Genomic DNA, 17,499 nt, shown 5'->3' with positions numbered 1-17,499 from the left:
CAAAAAGGCAAGGTCAAGAAGTCACCAACTTTTTCTAAAGTTGTTATAAAAGCTGTTCACAAAAAGGCAAGGTCAAGAAGTCACCAACTTTTTCTAAAGTTGTTATAAAAGCTGTTCACAAAAAGGCAAGGTCAAGAAGTCACCAACTTTTTTTCAGGGTAAGCTGAATTTGATTTCTTCTTTGTATTTCTTTTTTCTCAATAAACCCTAGAAACAAGGTTGTTGCATAGAATTCTGTCGGGTATTATCCTACTGAGCTACAATAACGCAGGTCAAGGGTTTGACCTGCCTATTGGGAAAATGTAAATCGGCATAATTTAATCAATCAATAATAACATTTTGACGACCTTACCTCACATATCTGAGCTGCACTTCCTGACAGTCAATTCAATTTAAAATACATTATTCATAGCAGAGATGTTATACCACGAGTGCAATATATGTATATAAATATAAGAAATATGTTAGAAAGACATACACAAGGATAACAGTGTCCAATCCATAGCTAGCCAACAACACAAGGCACATATCATATAATGAATACAAATGAAATGTTAAAGGGCAAAGTAAATAGGCATTTATCATTTTGGCACAAATGCTTATTTTCAAATTGCCATAATAAAAGGGCTCCCATGTGTTGCCAAATATCAAATCGGGACACATACACATTTTTAGGACTGTTCTTTAAGTGTGTTTTTGTGGATTCTGGGACATGCATTCAAAACTACAGGGAAAAGATGTACCAGACTCGCAGGCATCTCTTTCAATTCCTTCATCTACCAACAACACAGTGTTGTGTAATGGCTTTTACCTGCTCCACAGGTAACACTGCATTCAGTCCATGACCCATATTTCCAGTAGAAAACTGATGCAGGGATGTTGTTGTCCTCAGATATATTGCGACTGATTGTGTACTCGTACCGCACCCCAGGGTTCGTCTCCTGAAAGAGAAGCTGCAACACACAACAATGATCAAATAAATCAAATACCAAAAAGTAATACTGGACCACAACTACAGTAGAAACATGACGAAACATTCCATGGACGTTTTTATGAACAAAACATCTCCTTTGTACGTTTCCTTTTTGTGTTTCCATCACATACAAAGAACACTGAACTACTGTAAAACGCATGTTTTATTACACTCAAAATGAGTATAGTCATAAGGCTTCTGTTTGACAAGTTTTCAATGTTGGACTGCAAACACCTCCTCGAGAGAAGGGACTTCATGGAGGAAAGGGAGGGGAAGTAAAACAAGATGTGTTTGTGATTGAAACGCATCACAAAAACTAAAGCAAAGTAAACATCTTATAAAGCAGTTATTTTATTTCTAGAAAAGTTTTTGCAATCTTGCTGAAACACTGAACATATACTGTATGATTAGCAACACAGTTTCCTTTCTTCATTAAAGGTCCCATGACATGGCCATTTCTACTGATCATAATTCCATTGTTGAGGTCTACTAGAATAGATTTACATTGTTCAATTTTCCAAACTCACATTGGTTTCTCATACAGCATCTCTGTATAGTATGTGTATTTATTCTCTGTCCTAAACGGCTTGTTGGAGCTCCTGCCCCCCCCTCCCTATGAGCCCAGTGGCCGTCTGCGAGACAGCGAGACACAGCGAAACCATCCCGAACACACACACACACACACACCCGCAGCCTGGCTGGGAGTTTGTATGTGTGCTCACACACCGACTCACAGCCTCCCGCCGTCTCAGGGAGGAGAAATCAGCGGAGCTGCAGCTGAGAAAAGATTGAGTGTGTGTGTGTGAGGAAGTCCGCGGATTGGTCAATTTGGACCAATCCACGGACTTAACGTAACGGCTCCGCGGACGTAACGTAACGGCTCCACGGATTGGTCCATTTTGACCAATCCACGGAAGGGTCGTCGTTACGTCACTTGGTTCCCGGAAGAAAAAAATAGAAAAAGAAAATCTCCAACGAGGCGTTCTGGGGCAGCATAGACAGGTCTTTTCTGTGTTAGAGTTTTACTCGCTACAGGGTGTACTTTGAGGGTTTGTGACTTTGCAGACCGTTTACATGCATACAAACCTTCATAACACACAAGGGGACGGGTAATAACCGGAAAAGCATGACATGGGACCTTTAATGTAATTTTCTAGCGAAAAAATTACATTTTATCTCACAACATATCAGTTTGAGCTTTTCATGTTGGTTAACTTTACTTCAGTACTTGTTTTCACTAGTCTGGTCTGTGTTGTCACCTCATGTGCTTTCATATTGCTATGCTGCCTCTTGATTGATTTATTTCCTACCTGAATCCACAGTGGTTCCATGGTGGGCCCGGGGGACGTCAGGTTCTCCAGTTGTCCCGTCCTCTCGTAGGTGAAAACCGTCCCGGCTGCCTTGTACTCTCCATTCCACTGGATCGTCCAGCCGCCATTCAGAAAATACTTGTTGGGGGAGTCGCTTCGTAGTGCCAAGAAGTTCCCAGCTTCAGCCATCTCCTCAATACGGATATCCCAAGCTCCCTCTGGGATCAGTCCAATGTCTACATAGCCTAAAGGATGATACACTTTCAGTAAGGATACTTTTTGATAGGAAACAAGGTATCCTAACAAATAGCAGAGAAGACAGAGGAGACAAATGGCTCTTAGCAAAAAGAAAAGGGAGTGATGTTTTGTTTTCAAGGTCCCCTATTATACAGTTTTTCATCAATATATTATAGGTCTCGGATATATACAAAACATGTCTCTGAAGTGTTTGGCTGGAAATACCAAACAGATCATGCATTGCAGCATCCCATAAACCCCTCTGTTTCAGCCCTGTTTCAAAAGTGCTGATTCTCTGTCTGTTACTTTAGATGAAAATAAGGAGCCACTCCCCACGCCCCTCTGAGAGAGATTTGGTTAAAAAGAACACAATGGTGCTCTAGGAGGAGATTCAGGTGATAAGGTGTGGGGGGGGGGGAGGGTCTGGTTACCTTGGTTGGTGATTGGCTAATGGTTACACAAAGCCCAAAAAGTCGTTATGACATCATAAAGTTGCCAAAATCTGCTAATTTTCAGACAGGTTTTTATATAACTGGATCAGGACAAAAAGAGAGGGGGTCTTTGTTCCTGAAACGTTCAGAATCTCTTTACACAGAGGGGACACATGTTTATGTATAAAAGACATGAAAAAGTGGATTTTGCATAATAGGTGACCTTTAAATGTTCATCCATGTCAGCATATCTTCCACAACTATAGCTTAACCAAAATAACTCATTAACATACCGAGCCCTTCTGTTTCTTCAAATGTTCTCTTCACAGTGGCACAGGTGGAGCCGTTGCCATGACACACCCCGCAGCGATCCTCTACAGCTCTGGAGTCAATCACATAGTCACAGCCTAAATTCTGCGACACACAAGCAGCAAAATAAACTCAACAAATCATTATCTAGAATAATCCTCACAGTGTTTAAACTACAAAGGCAACATAAGGCATTATGCTGCAATTTGGGCGCTGAATATTTCTTTAGATCAAAGACAGTTTTTGCAATCTTTCATCCACATAAAGACTTGATAAGATCTGTTTCATGTGTACATCACTTTGTAAAAGCCATAGAAACAGGACAGAAGACAACCTTTCATCGCCTTACCTCATGTTCTGAAAATCCCAGTAATCCTTAATATTGTTCTGTGCTGGTTTATTTATTAATGTCACAGCCCATAACTGAGCTGCTGCTGACACATGGTGCAGTGAAATGGCACAATATGTAAACAAAAGGTCAGGCTCAGAGGAGCATCAATCAAAATGTAGGGTGGGAACACGCGACACTCTTAAAATTAGATAAATTGAGACTAAAGAATGAAGTCTTATTCATTATTTGTAAGGATGATCAAAGGAGAAATGGTGCTTTGCTCTTCATTGTTTCAGTGACCCTTTAAAACACAAATTGGTTTCCAGGTAAGGCGGAACACATGTGGCTTCCTGACAGAAATGTCACAAAATGTCATGAGATCAGAGCCACCAAGTCTGTGATTGCTGTCCACTCAGTATCCAAACAATGTCTGTATCAGTGACTGGCATTTTGGCCAAGGCCGATAGGCAAGAGCAGAGAGATAACAGCCACCGTATCTTTCTATCAACATACCCATTTTCATGCAGAATGTCAAATGTACAACACTTGCCTGCTGAGAAAACAAAGTGAGCTAGCGTCAGTCACTAGGCTGTTCAATCAGCCATGCATTGCAAAGAGACAGAAATGCAAGATGGAATACTCAGTGATGCTTTAAAATCGAGAACAACAACTGTGAGGAGGAGATGAGGAAACATATTTATTTGTTTGAGAGTATGTGGAAAAGAGTCTCGATACCTTACAGATGCCATTGACGCACACATCTCTGCTTTTGTTTCCTTGGTAGCACGGAGTCCCATCAGCGACGGCGTCCTGCATCTTGTCAGAAAAGTGCTCTTTCAGTGGATGGCAGTGCAGCTCACAAGGGCTGGCTGAAGGAGACAAGGAGAGAACAAGTTGTGATGGATGTTGTACAATCACAACCAAATCTTTGAACTTTCTTAACTACTTTCCGTCACAGCCGAATGGAGTTTATTTTGCCCACCTCTGTTGATGACTGCTTCCCACTTGTAGAACTTGCCCTTGTATGGCAATGTGTTGTAGTGACTGCACTGGAGGTCTCTGAAGGTGGGCAGGTCATGAGGACACGGTGTGGGGCTGCAGATCTTGAACCTCCGCCTCTCTCCCAGACAATAGTTCCCTCTATACTTAGGACTGTTAGTCAAAGAGGTAATTTTGGAGTTACTCGTTGACTTTTATTGTCAAAACTTTGTGATATGGTGGAGCAGTACAGAGAAGATAATATGAATATGAATATTAATAATAATAATAATAATAATAATAATAATAATAATAATACATTGGATTTTTATAGCGCTTTTCCTAATGCTCAAAGACGCTTTACATAAAATCAGAACAGAAACAGTTAAAAAAAAAAAAAAGATGCATTGGATATGCATTTTAATATAGAAACCAATCCAGTCCATAAGACATTTTTCTTTGGCAAACACTGTAATTTAGTTTCCTACGACATCATTCTCAATGTCTGAGCTCTGTTCTTTAGATAACATAATAGCTTTTGCTGTTTCCTTCCTTTCATCATTCAAATGCCAATCATTTTCTGTCCATTTATTGCCCAAAATAACCTCATCTCTCCATGCCCACAAATAGGGAACTATACTTTAGTCTGAAAATGGGTCTTTGAAGTACGGTTTAAAAGCCTTTTACCCATGGCTGTAGAGGGCATTTTGGTAGGTTTTTTAGATGTTAAAGGATATTCTTCTATTTTCTTCTATTCTTCTGAGATAAAGCACTATAATATTATTTGAATTGTAAAAATACAATTAATGCCTTGCAGTGTTATGCCTGCACCAGCTAGTCATGTTGCAGTTTACATTCATCTCTATTCAAAATGTCATCACTGCATAATTTCTTCAGAAATCTGTGAGAAATTATCAAAATCAACTTAGGAATTCTTGAGTTATTGACAAAGATGTGTATTTTGAGGTCACATTGACCTTGACCATTGAACATAACCATCTAATCAGTTGACTCCAAAGTCCAAGTACAAATGTTAAGCCCAATTTGAAGAAATTCCCTGTAGGAAATTCTGAGATATTTTGTTCACAGACGACCCACTAACATCATACCTCCGTCCACAACTTGGCCATATCAATAGTTAAACAAGAACAAATATATAAGTATTTAGGACAGAAAAGTGTCACTTACATGGGGTTATCACAGTCTCTCTGGGCGCTCTGGACCCCAGCCCCACACGTCCTCGAACAGCCCGACCACTCGCTCCACGAGGCCCAGCCACCGCTAACACTCTCCGGCTCATGTCCAACTGTCACACACTCTCCACTGAAACACCACTATGAAAAAACAACATCATTTATTACAGGAACACACACTGTGAACCCCCTTATTCCTGGTTAAGAGGACATTGGTTGTAGTGTTGTCTAATATAACTGAGACACATTGAATTTAATGTTTGAATATTCAGCATTTTGAAACATGTATTATCTCTATTTTTCACAATAGCTAGGAAGACATTGTTTGAGTCTCATCTGTTAGATTTTATTGTCTTACTTTATTTTATTTGCATTACTTTTACATTGCAACGTACTAATTAATTACAGTACTTTTGCTCTTAGTCAGCAATTTATTTAGGAGGAGGGGGAGGCTGTGGCTCACTGGGTCGTGTGCTGGACTTCGAATCAGGGGGATAGCAAATTTGAGTCCCACTGCAGTCAGCATGTCGTTGTGTCCCTGGGCAAGACACTTCACCCCAAAATGCTCCTGTGGGGATTGTCCACAGTACTGAATGTATGTAAGTCGCTTTGAATAAAAGCGTCTAACAAATGACATGTAATGTAATGTAATTTAATTAATCACAAAACGTCAGGTCCGGATCTTGAAAAAGCAAATACAGCAAAAAGGAAAGACTCCCATGACATTAAGCCATTCCTTTTAGATTAAACATTAATTGTAAGATGATGCCAATGATTTAATGAATGTGACTTGTGTTTTGAATCTGCCATTTATTAAATGAATCACAAGACGTCAGGTCAGGATACAGTTGACTTAATGTATAACTTCTGCCGAACAGTTTTCTACAGGAAACAACAGCAACCTTATTTGCTCAATGCGTGTCATGTTATGTTGGGGAGTTACAGCATTCATTTCATTCTGACAACTTGCTGCATCTTTATGCATCGTCATATGCTCAAAAATAACAAAGATGCAGTCTTTTGCAATAACATTTTTAGTTATCAATCTCCATGGCAAGGCGGCAAATAGAAAAGACTCCCATGATTAAAGCCCTTCCATCAGGAGGTTGAACGCTCACATCATTCCCACCACACTCCCCATGTCTCACTCCCTTCATGCTCATATAATGGAGGACTGACCTTGTCCACGCCACAACTGGTCCCATCCACAGCCCCGTCTAGCTTCGAGTGGCACGTGGTTCCCACAGTGCACCACAGAGTGCTGCATACATTCTAGAAGAGCACAGAGAGACCATCTTGTTACCACATCATTGTAGACGTTGTTGTTTACTTTGTCAATAAATAGGCAGAGATATCAATACATGTTTCCCACTCGGATATACATTGAATAATTAAGTACATCTTTAATTAAATGACAAGCATACTGAGTATCCTTGTCAAAAATAGTTATGTACCCTCCAGTAGGTGATTGTAGCTGCTGGCGTTTTAAGGTAATAAATGAACTTTATGGATCTGTACTTTACAGGGTGTGTTTGTCAAATCTTCTCGGCTGTCAATAAAGACTATTTCCCACAGGTTTACTGATGGTATTCGTCTGACTAAATTGCCTGAAGTCAGGAGTTCTACAGAGTACAAAAATACGTCAATAATATTGATGGATGAAGCATCGCCTAACTCGCGAATCCCACTGTTTGTTCTTGCCTTTTGTGATAAGACAAGTGTCACATCTTCAGAAACAGCACATCAGACACAGATTACAGGCAGGAGCTCTGCAGCACAGATTGTCCACATCTCCATCTTCCAGGAAACCATTGCTGCATGATGTGCTATGTGAAATTATAGAACTGCATGTATTTATCTTGTGCATCCTTCACTTATCTTTCATCAAAGCTAGCAGTCATGCGCTTTGTGAATCCTATCATTAAGTGAGGATTTACTATAATACTAACATATAAGTCATAATACTCATTTAATTCAATACTCAATGTAGGAAATAATCAAAAGAATAACAAGAGGCTGTTTATTTCCCACAGTGGTCAAATCTGTGTGTGAAGACTGATAACAGCAGAAGGTCGAATGTGTTAATAAAGGAGTTCCTGCGCTGGTGGCAGCAATCGCCGAGCCCATTCTTGTTTCGGTTGCTTGACATTTGTGATCAATGTGTTTGCATTTGGACAAAATTGTCGTACTGCAGATTAGGAGGATTTTTGAAACGTAAAAGAGTTCAGCATTTTGAACTTTCAGAATGCAATAATAAACAGAGCTCTGTAAATAAAGTATTTTCCAAGTTCTAGTTTACAACTTCTGGAACTTATAATATACAGGCTTGGAAACAGCAGTATTGATTCTCAATGTAGGGTTCAATTTACAATAGAAATGAAAAAGTCACAGTGACCGATCCTCCCACTCCACAGGATTCAGAGGGCTTTGAAAAGAATACAGCTCTGCAGAGCTCACAACCTCGATCTGAAGCAGCCTGGACTTACAGATAGACACCAATGTCAGGGGAACTTTTAGGACTTTAGCCGTGTCTCACAAAACAAATAAATCAATAGAGAAACCATCCCAAATCCCCAAACAAACTGAGTATTGAGCAACTTAAGCATACCTTAAAGCCTACAAGTACACAAAAAAAATCTGATGTAGCACTGATTCATGCATGTATCCAGAAGGCTGTACTCAATTGGTCAATGTAATCTCATGTTTAAAGCTTTTTTGTAAAACTTGGCACTAAAGCAGCACTCAACAGAAGGACAGTGCCAGGATAGACAGGTACATGTTTTTCTGTCATTTCCACTCAGTATCCACATATACAAATGTTTTAGTGTCTGTGATTGGAGGTAATATTACATTTACACTCTTAGATTTACTTATTTTGTTCTACTATTTTCCTTTTAACCGTAGTTGTATTTTCAGAATACGTTTTAGACTCTCAATAAAATAACTAAGGAAACACATTTTTTACAACTTAGGATATGTGCAATAGAATTGTATGCAAAAGGACAAAAAAGGAAAAAGTTCAGAAACACTGATATATAAAATAACATCAAATCAATGTCATCAAGCCACAGCAATACAAACAGCTGAGTTGGGGGCAGCAGTGTGCAGCAGAGCAACAAGCTATTCATTTTGAAATAATAATCATCACGGAGAGCATTTTCTATTCCTGGAACCTGGTGTGTGCTCTGTCTGATAATGGGATGATTCTAAAGAAGAGCACGCAGTCAATAACAAACTGTTTTTCAGACTCAAACTGAAAACAAGGCAAGCTTCAATAGAGTAAGAAACTTGTTGTGAAGTAAGGCAAGATTGACGTTCATTTAATAATGATTAATTTGTCAAATTAATGAATAACTTTAGAAACAAGTTAAGAGAGACAGAGCAAAACACTCAGCACCATGGTAATGGCTTCAATTGAATAACATTGGCTTCAAATAAAAAAACATGTTAATGTAAATCCGCCTTTATTATGTCCGATTCATTTCTGTATTTTTGTTTTCTATTAAAAGTCTGTGTCATGCTACCTTAACTGAAACCGTCAAAGGTTCTATATCTTTCAATTTATTTGAAAATGGTTAATTTTATATAATATCTCTTTATGATTATGCTGAATTTATTCAACGGGCATATCCTATGGTGTTACAAAAAACATGAATACGAGAATGAAACTTTAAATATATTGTGATTAGAAATTCAAGGCTTAAAGATTTCCTGTTGAGATTGTGTTCACCTATGGTTTATGGAGCCATTTTTATGAGCAGTTAAACCACAGATCTGCAGACTGCCAAACGTGTTAAGGTTGAAGATGAAGTCGAAAATGTCCAAATATTTATTTAAAGGCAATGTTCATCACATCAGTTAGGCCTCAAGGATACAGTCTTAATCTTGGTGATACACACTGCATGTTAACTATATATATATATATATATATATATATATATATATATACATATATATATATATATATATATATATACATATATATACACATATATACAAGAAAACTCCAGGGTACAATTAAACTTCAAGGTTGGTAACTAACCATGCTATAAAGAATAAACATCGCCAACTCAACATTTGAACTCAAGAAACTATGTAACGTGGGATTCGTGAGTGGATTGGATTAGCTTGAATTGTTTTTCCTCACAGTTGTTTTTCCATCCTGGGGGGGGGGGCGCTCGTAAACGACGCACATGTTGTAACAAGTTAAAAGAGAATCCAAGTTGTTACTTTAAGTAATTACATTGCTGGGGGGGAAATACATGTGTGGTTTCCGTATGTCTGATATTTTGCCGCTCCTGTTGCTTTGGCCTGATACTGTATATAAATTATTTAGATCAGCCCCCAACCATAATTCACATCATACTTACAAACCATACAGGTTTGCAAGCAGAGGATTTTATCAAATTTACAATCGATTTACTCAGACATGCACAACACAGGAAATACTCCCCTAAAGGAGTCAATATACGGTATGCCAATATGCATCAAAAACATTTGTGTGCATTGTTTCTATACTTCAAACATGCCAAGTCTCTGAGATTCTTCAGCAGTGAGCTTGAATACTGAGACTGTCATGTGTGAGCCATGTTATCACGACCAGCTATGCGGTAAGATGAGCGTTTTGCTTATGCAGTGAGTTTAAATCCAGCTCATGTCATAATTCTAGGATTGATGAATGCAGCGAGGGGAGTTTCCAGTGCTAAAAAAGGGGAGGACAGTTCTGTCTGAACATGCTGAGGTGCTTACAGATACAGTACAGAAAAGACATCTAGTTGGCTGTTAGAAAACACATGGGGCCCTTAAAACTCCAGTATGCTCCATCAGACCGGCTCGTAAGATGGTTTAACAGCTTCCGCAAAAAAACCCTCCTGAAAACATTGTTTTCCCGAGTTGTGTGTGTGTGTGTAGGGGGGATTCAATGTTTTCAGAAAATCCCTTTTCATGTCTGGTTTCGAGTGTAGCCACTCAGAACGACAAGGTTCAATGGTATCACATAGTATTGGCAAAAGACCGCTTTTTATGATAAAATTGGAAAGACAGAATAACTGGTAGTTATTGTACAAAAAGGACTTCGGAAATAAAAAATAAAAAAGTATTTCAATAGCTTGAAATTGTAAAATAGCATTTTGAACAACATAAACATAACATAAAATCATATTGGAAAAATACCTTTCCGAACTGGATGGGTCCTTTCTGTTTTTACTGCTTTAAAAGCTTGTATTGCAGAACTGAAAAAAAAGGAAGCCCTAACACTTCAAAAGTGGATAACATAAAAGAAAATATTCAGTATTAAAATAACTATATTGAGAGACAACAATAAAGGCAATCAAATTCACAACATACAAAGCTCAATGTACAACATTCGGTGTATTGAGTGGTATGAAGAAATGATGATAATGTAACATGATGAAATATTGAGTGAAATATTAATTTAAGTATCTGTTGGTCCCAGTCTGTATATAAAGGATTTAGTACAAACACTAGGATCCTTATTGTAGAGGCTCGAACCTCGGAGACCTAATTTACTGTCGGTCTGTCGAGCATGTGTGTGCAAGTGACATTTTATATATACAGCATTATATATTACTGATGAGTACACAGTGAAGTGCAGAGGGTTGTGGGAGCTGTGCATTAGATTTGCTCAGACCGTTCCGGTTGTCCTTCCACAACACAGTCGCAGAATATATGCTGTTGTGGACAGCAGATTGAAGAAGCCATGTGTGGACAACATCACACAGCGATGTGTCCTGTTCTGCAGTTAACAGAGGTCATTGGGCTTGTTGTTCAATATCCTGTAGTATATTGAGCATGGAGGAAACCTTAATAACTGTAGTAACTCTCTAAATAACTGTGATTTTTTTCTTCACACTACAACAAACAACACTTCAGTCAATTTTGTCAATTAATGAGATCAACAATGATGTTGTTAGGATGTTATTTCAAATAGGTTTTTCAAATCTAATATTGTGCGCCACACTTTTATTGTTTCAGGTAGATGTTTTTAACTGAAGTCTTTTATCCACCAACATCGAAAAGAGAGAAGACTTGACCTGATCAAAATGTTAAAACATAATAATTTACTTTACATATTGTATATGCTGCTCTACCTTATTTATTATAGGGAGCACCAAGGTTGCTTTTTGGGGTTTTATTTTCATTTAAAAGATGTTCTCCTAAAAAGATGTTAGAATTGAACACTGTGCTGAAGACATAATGGGATCAGAGCAGGATGGGGGCTGTGAGTATTGCTGTGAGGGCTTAGAGTAGAAGATCAGACACAATCTCAAAAATATGTTGGTGAAGAAAACAGCAAGACATGTGATAATAGAAAGAAAAAATGAGGACAAAAGTGTATAATACAAAAAGGCATAGTAGAGGAAAGCAAAGAAGGAGATGTCAGAAGACCAACATGGCCGTATATGGCTTTGTGAGGATTTGTTTTGATACATTTGTTGTGAGAGAGTCTTACGTCCATGTCATCACAGAGCAGGGATCCAGATCCATACTGCAGCCGGCACTGATGGGCCGCGCTGTACAGGACCCCGGGAAGCACCGAGTTCAGAGACAGCTGTTCCTTCACCGGGGCATCATCAAGGCACCAGCTCCAGCCACGACTGTGAGGAAGGGGCAGAAGTGGGGGGGATATTTTTGGGGGAAAGAACAGAAAAACAGAGTCTGGTTAGCACAGTTTACAGACGTCCCTTTGTTACACACATAGTACTATCTGAAACATCTTTACAAATGTCTGTACTCTTTCTGTGGTTGACTTTCCGCCATGAAAACGTTTAGAAAGACTGCATTAGTTATTCTGAGCGCCAAGAGACAAGCAGATATCTTGTATCACACATAAGTAAAGTTTCCAGCTGATGCAATCGCTAGGAATAAAATGAAGCAGGAATGAATGCAACAAAAATCTTCTGCAACAATCCAAGAAATAATGATAATGTTGACCTAGTGTTTGGCTACAGAATAGAATGTGTGAATAGCAGCTGCCAAACAACACCTGAACAATTAAGTGCCAATTTAATACAAAGGGCATTAATCCTTGAGCTAAATATCCTTAAGCTCATCTCTAGCACTGAATATTAACAAACAAAAAATGGTGATAATTAACTGAATTCTTGAGGCATAAATATATATAGAGAAGTGATGAGCTTAGGTACTCAGGAGAGTTTTTGATCACAAGCAGTGAAAACTCTGGAGTCTTTAGAAGTGGGTCTGCTATCTGTTCGCACATGGATGCATAAAGGAATGCACGCATAGTTTTCTGATAATGATTTCACACTATTCCACTTATCTACAGGCGGTATTAATATGCAACAAAATTTAGAAAATGGCTAGCAAGTAAACATGATGTTAATATAACCAATGAAGCTTTCAAAGTACATTTTGTTTATGTATTAGGGGTTCTCAAAGAAGAAGCTGTCCTTGGACACCCAACGGAAAAGACGGCATGAACAATTGCCCAAAACTTTTGCCCAAACACCACTAATGTATCAATCAACACTTTTTGCAGAATATTTAAACAATACATCATGATTATCAATCAACAATCATTCCATGTTTCAAATCATTTGACATTAAATGAAAGGAATGCTTCGAGTATACTGGCTAATGAGGATACTGTGATTTAACCTGAAGATAAGGGAGGGGCTATTTGTGTCCAGGATGCAGATACATTAATTAAAAGTTTAACAATGACCCTAGTATATCTCGTCAACAGGAAGTATGTGTCTATTCGGAAGGGGCTAGGCAATTTCCTTTTATTATCATACATCATTTATTATATTTTAAAACCAATAATTCTTAGCCTAGTTATACAAAATGCAGGATAAAATGCAAGATACTTAAGTTTCAAAAGGAGACTGGCCAGATTTCTGAGTCCTTTGAGACACTGAAGTTGCAGTTTGTCTCATGTGTGAGAGTGTTGGCAAGTTGCACCTCGATCTTCATTGCATATGCATTTAAGGGAGGGTCTCACAAACATGGTGACATGAATAAATAAACACTGTGGCAGTGACAGTGTTTCAATGTTTGTTAACATATTCAGCAGAAGCAATTGTGTTAATTAAAAGTAACAGTATAATTGAAACCTGCAAATGTGTAGCACATTTTTTTAATCGTATGTATAAATCGTTTTAATGAATTGCATAGATGTCAACTCTTAGCCATCATCACGTATGTAGCTAAGAGTTACCACCACTATGTAGCGATAGTGGTGGTCTAATGGATAGTGAGGTGGGCTTAAGATCTGAAGGTTGTGAGTTCAAATCCCACCAGGAACACCACCACTAGTGTGTTCTTGAGTAAGGCACTTAGTCCTGAGTTACTCCAGGGAGAATGTCCCTGTAATTGGTCATTGTAAGTCGCTTTGGATAAAAGCGTCAGCTAAATGAAATGTAATGTAGCAAGTATTATCATTAAGTCCAGATATTCAGTAGCATACTCTTCATGTCAGTTTTACCAGTTTTTGTTTTAATAAAATGACATGATGATAAGACTTAGTCAGTGCACTTTGTGCCACTCTTACAGTCACTATAGTTGAACAGCACAGTCTGGTGTGTGTCCATCCCTCTTTTGCTACGGACTAATCTGCCAGGTAATTTATGTCTGGGGCTCCATAGCGATGCAGCCATTAGTGCTGCAGCATAGTTCAACTGAAAATAGTTTTACTGTCAGTGGCAACACGGATGGTTGGACTGACACTGTATGGAAGTGGTTATGGCATTAGCTTTGGGAGGAAAAGGGTTCATGTCATCACTTTTAATGACTTCCTGAAAGGGGAATACAGGGAAAGGCTAAGTTCTGCGTTAACCGCCTCATTATAGCTTCCCATTTCCATAGGCAATGAAACAAAGTTCTGTCAGTCACAATAATTACTATTTTGTTTAAATATATTATAATATTAACTCCATACAGTATTATTTCAAGGATACAGCCAGGTTATCTCAATGAAAATAACTCATTAGAAATGTAATTATCTATAAGAGAGCATGTTTTACATACAAATAACCAAAATTAATTGACATTTTATAACTTTTCTTCCAAGTGGTTCTGTTGGCAATCACTATACAGGTAAAGATGACAAGACGAAGGATAATCAGGTCATTTAACATACATACCACAAAATACAATCTATTATGTGTATAAGAAAAAGCAACAGCATAACAACTATAATATTTTACACAAACAAAACAATCTGAAGCACTTATATCAAATGTGTCACAATGTCAAAGCTTTCTGGTTATCTGATGTACGGATGAAACACTTGTTTTGTTGAGGACGTCACCACAAAATGAGCCCGCAACCACACACATTTCCATAATGAGCAATCTCGTGGGAATGTAATGATCCTGTGGTAATTCAAATAATGTAAGCTTTGTGATATGAATGACAATTACTTTCACGTCATGCAAAACAAATATGAAGCTGCCCTGGCAATTATGCAAGGGGAAGATTCCTTTGTCCAAGATGTCACTTTGCTTTGCACCAATACATTTAAAATCCTCTAAGGGATGTTGTTATTCTAGAATAACCCAGCTGCTCTACGCAGTACTGAATCACCACCTTCCACCAGAGGCTGCAATTAAAACGGGGGGCTCTGCCGCCGCTAACAAAATATAAATAACCTGCACAGGTGGTGTTCCATCATTAGGCATTTACAGTTGCGATAAAAAGGTTATGTTGGATTTACATTACTGTAAGTGTAAATGTGACATTTTACACAAAAACACCATGTTGTGATTACTGTGAATCTGTTTAACGAGGCCACCTGGAAGAAGTCACAATGCCAAAAGAACCTTCTGCGGTTATTGTTTTCTTGCAATTTGAAGGCTGCTAACAGGGTGCAGATTTACCTTGAATTATCTCATGACAACAACATGGCCTTTCTACACATTCAGCAGACAAAGAGCAGTACTAGAATTGACAGTAGTGTATACAACATACATATCACTCTCTTTAGCTGCTAAGTTCTGAGTTCACCAGCTGAACACTAACTGTGAGTATTTGTAGAAAGAATATGGGGAAATGCAGTCGGGTGATAATTGTTTCTGGGTTTGTTTCTGCAAGCAAATGCTTTCACAACACAAATTCATTTCAGCCATTATTAATATTGAGAATGATTTTAGCAGCTTTAAGGAGAAATTACTGCATGAATAATACACCTTGTAAAATGAGGAACAGAGTTCGACCAACAATACACTTGTGTTTGTGTTAACCTAAGAAATATCTAGATATATATATATCAGATTTAAAGATATGGAGGCTGATTGTTTGGCACTTAACATCATTTATTTGGGATAACTTCACACTGGTAATTGAGCAGCAGCAATTAAAATCTTCTCCATGAGTGCCTCCAGACTAAAACGCAGCTCAGAGGGTAAATTAGGTCTTACTGCGGTATTTGTCAGAGACAGATTTCCCGGAAATGTTTATGATGATTAATTAACTATGTCCTGAATCCATTCATCTCAAACGAAATGTATTAATAATAATTATTAGCCTTGATGAAATATGCCATGTTACAGTACAGTAAGATATCCTCAGGCTATTTGTGTCTGTGTTTGTGTCAAATTTCAGGGAATTATCCTCTGGACATTCAAGGGTGTCTTGTGTTCTTATAAGTAGCCCATCTATGTGATAATATCTAAACCACGCCACTGAGTGTGACCCTCCACATTCCACATAAAATAACACCTACGGACCCGACCTCTGAAGCAGCGTGAGCAGTGGAAGCCTGCGGGACAACCAGAGCCAAAGATACAATAGAAGCCTTGTCCTGCAGTCAGTGAAAGAGATGAAACAGAGAAAATGAGTGGAGTGCTGCCGTTTAGCGCTACGAGATCAGAAGACCAATATCAGTAGTCCACTCTTAAAGGATAGAAAACAATGAATTCAGATGAAGTGGTTTAGAAGAGGATGGCTAAATGAGCTGGTTTAAAGACAAGGACACGTCAACTGGGAGGGGGCTGGATGGGAAGAATGTTTAATCTCTTTTCTTTTAAAAAACACCCTCTCACAAGTGTAAATATCGCCCTGCAGCCCTTTTCTTCTCCACAGTGAAGTCAAGGAGCTACAATGCTGTCAAGTAGCAGAACACCCACTGAATGAATTCCAGATGCTTGGAGCTGTTGAGAAACTGGGGCAACTGTGGTGAAATATCTCAGACATTCAACACAGGTCTCGTTGGAGACAGAACCACAGTGCAAGTCTTTGAAAGCAGCAGCTGACTGTATTACTGCCCACTCTGCAGCAGAATACTGAGCCTCTGGTCACACAGCATGTGGAAAAAAACATACACACTAAACGGAGCTAGGGCTATTTTCTCAACACAACCTCCCTAGCTTCCTGTTCCTTCCAACATACTGTAACCCCCCCCCCACACATATTTAAGTTGCACTCAAACACTGCTCCAAAAGGTTAAAGATTTCCATTATCTAAAAATCCACGCATAAATCTACCGACTGCTCGTCTCCCACTTAGATGACAAATGTGGGAAAATAAATGCACCAGTTGACGTTGCTGAAGCTTGACTTCTCCTCAGACTAAAAGGAGGATTATAGACTAACATTAGTCTAAATTACATTCAGAGCAGATACAAAGACTCACTCAGCCGCAGACTACAAAATGAGCAATCCTTTGTACCTGTAGCCATTACGCTCCACCATCAATGATTCAACCCAACTTCAGAGCCTAATAACGGGAATATTATGTACTATAATGTTCAGGCTAT

General features: G+C 38.6%; 1 protein-coding gene across 1 annotated transcript in view; it reads right to left on the bottom strand.

Moving 5' to 3' along the window:
• LOC117471902 (A disintegrin and metalloproteinase with thrombospondin motifs 7) overlaps window positions 1-17,499 on the bottom strand; it is a 62,166-nt gene that overhangs the window by 23,061 nt on the left and 21,606 nt on the right. Inside the window, exons 9-16 of the mRNA XM_034117162.1 lie at window positions 12,235-12,379; window positions 6,942-7,034; window positions 5,758-5,903; window positions 4,574-4,743; window positions 4,327-4,460; window positions 3,245-3,365; window positions 2,284-2,528; window positions 812-953 (exon numbers count right to left, since the gene is read on the bottom strand). Of these exons, the coding sequence (XP_033973053.1) occupies window positions 812-953; window positions 2,284-2,528; window positions 3,245-3,365; window positions 4,327-4,460; window positions 4,574-4,743; window positions 5,758-5,903; window positions 6,942-7,034; window positions 12,235-12,379 (1,196 nt within the window). The remainder of the gene's footprint in view (window positions 1-811; window positions 954-2,283; window positions 2,529-3,244; window positions 3,366-4,326; window positions 4,461-4,573; window positions 4,744-5,757; window positions 5,904-6,941; window positions 7,035-12,234; window positions 12,380-17,499) is intronic.

Source organism: Trematomus bernacchii, unplaced genomic scaffold (genome assembly GCF_902827165.1).
Source record: "Trematomus bernacchii unplaced genomic scaffold, fTreBer1.1, whole genome shotgun sequence".
Taxonomy (NCBI): Eukaryota; Metazoa; Chordata; class Actinopteri; order Perciformes; family Nototheniidae; genus Trematomus; species Trematomus bernacchii.
Note: the sequence above shows the minus strand (reverse complement) of the source record. Positions and strands in the feature narration are given on the sequence as shown.